The 6598-nt window shown below is 45.5% G+C and overlaps 1 protein-coding gene across 1 annotated transcript; it reads left to right on the top strand.

Annotated features, from left to right (window-relative positions):
* The first annotated feature begins 478 nt into the window (after nucleotides 1-478).
* Nucleotides 479-4641, top strand: LOC109865751 (keratin, type I cytoskeletal 13-like). Its single transcript, XM_020454174.2, has 8 exons — nucleotides 479-1224; nucleotides 1715-1797; nucleotides 1958-2114; nucleotides 2291-2452; nucleotides 2652-2777; nucleotides 3737-3957; nucleotides 4160-4173; nucleotides 4273-4641. Exons 1-8 carry the CDS (start codon nucleotides 736-738, stop codon nucleotides 4320-4322), a joined length of 1302 nt encoding a protein of 433 aa, XP_020309763.1. The 5' UTR covers nucleotides 479-735; the 3' UTR covers nucleotides 4323-4641.
* Nucleotides 4642-6598: the final 1957 nt, after the last annotated feature.

Here is a 6598-nt window from a genome sequence, read left to right as displayed (position 1 = left end):
ATATACAGTGTGTTCACATGTCTGAGATACATTTTATCACTCGTTGACAAATAAGCAAAATGGTCACTGATTACCTATGTACCAATAGGTAACTTGGAATAAGCATTTAATGGTTTCACCATGTTTCGTTTCTTTAATGAAAGACACCCCCAGTTTTAATGATAGATACAGTATGCTTAGCACTTATCCTGTAATAAGATGTTTACTTTAGGTGTGGCAGGTAACACTTTACTTTAGCTTGGAAAAAAATGGGATACTTCAATGTTTCAACAATGTATACCTAACTACAGGCAAATAAAAGAGCATGATATAGTTTGATAGACTGGCATAAAGTCCTAGTAATTAAACAGTCTGTGTTTCCTTCTCTGGTGAACTTCACCCCCCCCCCCCCCCCCCCTCCCCCCACACACACACACACACACACACACACACAGGCATTCCATTACAGTTTCATCACAGGGGTGGAAACTGAACCCTGGTCCTTACATTCAAACAGACTGTGGTGGTGCCAAGGCTGTTGGAGAGTGTTGTAAAGTCACCCTCTCCTCCCCCTGTCCATTCCCTGTTCTCTCCTCCTCTCCTCTCCCACCTCCACGAGGCCCGCCCCAGGGCTCAGACTATATCAGGATCCAGCCTTCCTCTGTCCAACTCCACACTCCTGGAGGCTCCAGCTCTACAACAGTCCTCTCTCCTCTCGTCGCCACTCCACTGACCTACAGCAGCCAGCAAGTCAGCATGTCTTACTACTCATACAAGAGCTCCAGCGGCGGCGGCCCCATGAACTTCTCCGGGGGCTCCAACATCATGTCAAGCCGGGTGGGCTACGTGTCCAGCGCCCCCAAGGCCTTCAGCGTGTACGGAGGTGGTTCTGGCGGTGGCACTCGCATCTCCTCTTCCTCTGTCCGCTCAGTCTCCTCTGGGTACGGCGGCGGGGCCGGCTTCGGTGGCGGCTATGGATCCGGTGGTGGCGGCTATGGATCCGGCGGCGGCGGTGGCTTCAACCTGTCTAGCGCCCTGGACGGCGGCGCCATCCACCTGAACGAGAAGGCCACCATGCAGAACCTGAACGACCGCCTGTCCACCTACCTGGATAAGGTGCGCTCCCTGGAGGAGGCCAACTCCAAGTTGGAGATTCAGATCAGAGAGTATTATGAGAAGAAGGGCCCTGCCGCCGAGAGGGACTACAGCAAATACTGGGCCATCATCAACGACCTGAAGGACAAGGTAGTGTGCTGACCTCGTCTGCTATGGGCTGATTAAATCCATAATTTCGCATTTCTTGCAGTGTTAAGTAGGCAGTGCCGACAGGATACTAGGGAAAGGAACATTGGCTTACAGTACTGTATGTAGGAATGAGGAGCACAACATTTATAAAGTATACTTCAGGATTGACTTATAGTTTTTAATCGGAGTCCAGAGGGTTAGAAAAACAATGTGCTGTCACTGACATTTATAGATGAAAATATTTTTTTTTAAAGATAGCTACTAATTAAACAAATGAATTACATCTCAAGCATGAAGGTGATAAGGTCATTCAGGGAGGTGATACAGATGGCTTTTTCTAGTGCATTGATGTTTAGGTTTTATGCTTTAACTCCTGGGATGTGTGTTCAACAAGCTTTGGGACAGATGCAACAGCGTATTAAAATACTATCAGCTTCCACGTTGACTAACTGTGACTCAACCAATTAAAGTCTTTCATGTTTTCTTTTAGATCAACGGTGCCACATGCAACAACGCCAACATCCTGCTGCAGATTGACAACTCTAAACTGGCTGCTGATGACTTCCAGACCAAGTTAGGGCACTTCCTCAATCAGCTCCATAGTCTCAGTTATTACAACACTAGGTTATAAGAGGCAAACAAGCAAATAATCACTCCGAAGCTACATGTCTTATCTACAAATTCGGATTCAAATGTCTCATGATAACTTCCTCACTTTCTCCCGACCAATCAGGTTCGAGCATGAGCTGATGATGCGCCAGTCGGTGGAGGCTGACATCGCCAACCTGCGTCGCCTGCTGGACCAGACCACTCTGACCAAGGCCGACCTGGAGATGCAGATCGAGGGTCTGCAGGATGAGCTGGCCTACCTCAAGAAGAACCACATAGAGGTGTGGGGGGCAATTCACTTTCTTCACATTGTTCCATTGCAGTGATGAGATGTTATTCAATATAAACACACCCCAGTGACGATAGATAGGAGAAAGTTAGTGGTGGGGGATTGTTTTTGAAAAGTTGGATAGAAAGTAAGAGGATGAGAGTGACTCCATTTCCCATAATTCCACAGGAGCTGGCAGCCATGCGTGCTCAACTCACTGGCACAGTGAACGTGGAGGTGGACGCAGCGCCCCAGCAGGACATGGCCAGGATGATGGAGGAGATCCGCACCCAGTACGAGGGCATCATCGACAAACACCGCCGTGACCAGGAGGCATGGTTCACAGACAAGGTAACCGTCACCATGGCACACTTCAGCAAAATTCTCCAACTGTCTCCCACACATAATCTTTTGTAATTACATCTTCAAAACCAAAATATGTAACTGACTGTCATTAACGGTAATCATTTTGAAGATTGTTGTCTAAATTCGTCAGGAGAGTGAGCTACAGCGGGATTAAAATGGCGGCCCTGGTTTGTTTGTGTTTCAGTCAGCCAACCTGTCCAAGGAGGTGGCCACCAGCACCGAGATCATCCAGACCACCAAAACGGAGATCAACGACCTGAGACGCACCATGCAGGGCCTGGAGATCGAGCTGCAGTCACAGCTCAGCATGGTGAGCCAGAATCACTGACGTCTGAAAACGGACCACAGTTTTTGGGGCCATAGCTTTTACACAACTTCATGCCACTTTTTGGCAACAGTTATTTATTTCCCCGTTCTCTGTACCAATCCTCTAGAGTCTAGCTTCTCTCTTTCAACAGAGGGAAAGAGAGAGGTGTGACGCGGTTGAAAGGGATTGACGAGATAAAAGGGAGGGAAGAAGGGGGAGGACTTGGAGAGAGATGGAGTAGGAGAGGGGAAATGGGAGGGCAGTGGAAAAAGGCTATAAGTGGGGGATTAGTGGACACGGGGGGGAGGTTAGGGTTATGCAGAGGTTTTTTCGCTTTTTACGGGCATCTGCACCCTATCTGGAAGACAGCTTGAGTATGAGTGTGTCCAGAGGAATGCAGAGGTGACAGAGCCAGAGCCAAACTCCCATGGAAACTTAGCTGGGGCTTATCAAACTCAGTAAGTCTGTCTCGATCCATCCCGCGGCAGTAACAAGGCTACATTCCATGTTGGTCTAAAGCACAGGAGGTTGGTGGCACCTTAACTGGGGAGGATGGGCTCGTGGTAATGGCTGGAGTGGAATCAGGGGAACGGTATCAAACACGTGGTTCCTTTGTGTTTGAAGTCATTCCATTCGCTCCGCTCCAGCCATTATTATGAGCCGTCGTCCCCGAAGCAGTCTCCACTAAAGGCCATTTAAAGAAAATAAACATCTGGGAATACATAGAACTCAGTATCTTATTTAAAATAAGCACGCCAAGAAGTGACCCCGCTGTGCTCGGTGGTGGCAGGCACATTTGTGTTCATCAACATAGTCTTGGTATGGTGTAATAGAAGAAGTTCGTTGACATTTGCTTATCTAAGTTGAAGTGCAATAACTATGGCTGCTTTGAGGTTTATTTTCATCATTTCTATACATGCATTTCCTGTTACTGACCCTGTATCACCTCTATCGCCACACAGAAAGCAGCTATGGAGAACACACTGAGAGAGACAGATGGCCGCTACAGCGCCATGCTCTCGGGCTACCAGAACCAGATCGACATGCTGGAACAGGAGCTAAACAGGGTGCGCCAGAGCATCGAGACGCAGGGCCACGATTACAAGATGCTGCTGGACATCAAGTCCCGTCTGGAGCAGGAGATCGCCACCTACAGGGGACTCCTGGAAGGGGAGGAGTCCAGGTAAACCTTGCAAATCTATTGGAAATGCCCATAAATGTCCATACATTTAACACGGCCCAAATAATCATATTATATCCTGTAATAAGATGTTTACTTTAGGTGTGGCAGGTAACACTTTACTTTAGCTTGGAAAGACAGATACAACATAGCTATACTCTCTAACACATTTTTTTCCATTTCTTTTCCCTATCCGTCTTTTCAGAACTGTTGGCTCAGGTAAATAACATCTATTTTATATAATGGCTTTATAATGATAATATATGATGGTTGTGATAGTAGGTTATCAGCATGTTGTAACTCATTTTCTTTCTGCAGGGGGATCGAAAACCACAGTCACAACCACAACAGTGCGCTCTTCCAGCTAGATGTCCATCTCTACTGGCCAGCGCATAATATTATCAGAAACACACACACACCCGCAAACACCACACATCGTTACGACTAAAGAGGAGAGCTGTCGAATACAATACCTGAGGAGTACTGTTAACACTGCAATGCATCTTATCCTGATAGGTCAATAATATACCTGTTTTTACGATATCCGCCAATCATAGGAAGCCTTACTGGAGTTCCAGGAAGTGGAATTAGGATGAGAAAGTAGGAATAATGAACAACATTTCCTATCAGAGTGTTTGTGACCATCCTGTTTCTGAAAATAAATGTTCTGGTGAATATGAAACGCTATTTTCTGTGGCTGAAATTATTTCAATAAGGTAGACAGCTTTTGGAAAAGTTGACTATCATTCCATTATAAGCCTGTATTGTGTGCCCCCCCCCCCACCCCCCATCTGTTGCCTGTAGTTATTCAAAAGCATGACAACCACATAATACTCTCGGGACTCTGTGTTAGATATAACAGTGGGGTTGTCAGGAGGTTGTCAGGATGTTGTGGACAATGGCTGAAAACTCAACTGTGGAAAAACATAACGTGAGAGACATTGAAGGTTACTGAAGGTCTTTTACTCAAACACCACGGAATGAAAGGAGCAGGGAGCAGGATCCGTGACCACGGAACGGCGAATATGACCCTGGGTGCTGTAAAATGACTCCTCAAAGGCGAGTCGGGATGACTAATCTATGCCCTCACACATACTTTAGCATTTTGACACAGTGTCACAACATGCAGAGTTTCTTCCTCACCAAGTGGCAGTGTTGCCTAGAGACAAGTGGAAAAACATTGACTGAGGAGGTAAATACTGACCGGCTGAACAAAGAAAGTCTGTTGACAGGGATGGTATCTGTTTTGCACTTTGCACTGAGTAGAGTGGAATTAGTCAGAGGTGTCGGGAACAGGAGTGAGGGGGGTGGAGGACACAAGGGGTGTGTACTTGTCTGTGTCCGTTTGACGTGGGAACACACTTTTCTATGTTTATGTTTTACAGGTAGGTAGGTGTATCTGTCTATGCTGTGTATAAATGAGAATTACAGAAGTTCTCTGTGGAACACTGAGATGACTAATGCTGATATTGGAGCAGAATCAAAAGGATATTTAGAAACTGCAGTTTCTACAAATGAACCAAGGGGGGATCATGTTTGCAATTCGCAATCACTCACAGATACACGCATACACACATCCTTGCACAAAACACACCACATATGCACACACACACACACACACACACACACACACACACACACACACACACACACACACACACACACACACACACACACACACACACACACACACACACACACACACACACACACACACACACACACACACACACAAACACATGAATAAAAAACATACATAGTCAGGCCCGTTTCTAAATAATGTCCTTTCAAATGGCTGTTCTTGTTATTGCTATTGTTGTTGTATTGGTGAGTCTGCCTTGATCTTCTCCCCCGACACACACACACACACACACACACACACACACACTGTTCTTGCTTGTAGAATGGGGTGAGTTCATAGAAGTGCTGGATAACCACCTAGCTTACATTGTGGTCAAAATAAATGTTTAACTGCTGTCATCATATGTCATCTTCTCCTGTTGTATACACAGATTGTTAAAACACTGCAATTGCTGCCTTGATTACAGAACCCAAGGCTTGAGTTGGTGGGGGAGTGACATCAGCTTTAGGTGACATTGTTTATAGCTGTGAAACTGCAACCACATTTAGTTTGTTTTGATCACCTGGCATATTGCCTGGAACTGATGTGGTTGGTATTTTCTATTGACATTTGAAATGCTTTGGACCATTTCCTTGTCAATCAACACAATACAATACATCTTATTCAGGGCTTGGACTGTAATAACATCTCATTGAATTGAATTTGAAGGAATAATTACCAGCTCTCTTACATCACATGGGCGCTGGGCACAGACGTCAGTTCAAAGTCCAGTTTTGATTTACATTTGGTTGTCAACTAACATGAATTCAACTTGAAATCAACCAAAAATGTCACCCTGTCATTGAATTTAGGTCAAAAAAATACTAAATTCCCTTATGTTGAGGAACTTTTGTGAATCCAATCAGTTTTCCATCCGTTCAACGTCATCACAGTTCATTTGTTGGTTGAAATGACGCGGAGACAACGTTGATTCAACCGTTTTTTTGCCCAGTGCGATCTCTGTTCACGATACTTTGATCGTACATATCGGAGTAATCATGAAACACGCTTGTTTGAAACATC

Source organism: Oncorhynchus kisutch, linkage group LG20 (assembly GCF_002021735.2).
Source record: "Oncorhynchus kisutch isolate 150728-3 linkage group LG20, Okis_V2, whole genome shotgun sequence".
NCBI classification, from domain to species: Eukaryota; Metazoa; Chordata; class Actinopteri; order Salmoniformes; family Salmonidae; genus Oncorhynchus; species Oncorhynchus kisutch.
The sequence above is the reverse complement of the archived record's forward strand: the minus strand, read 5'-3'. Positions and strand labels throughout refer to the sequence as shown.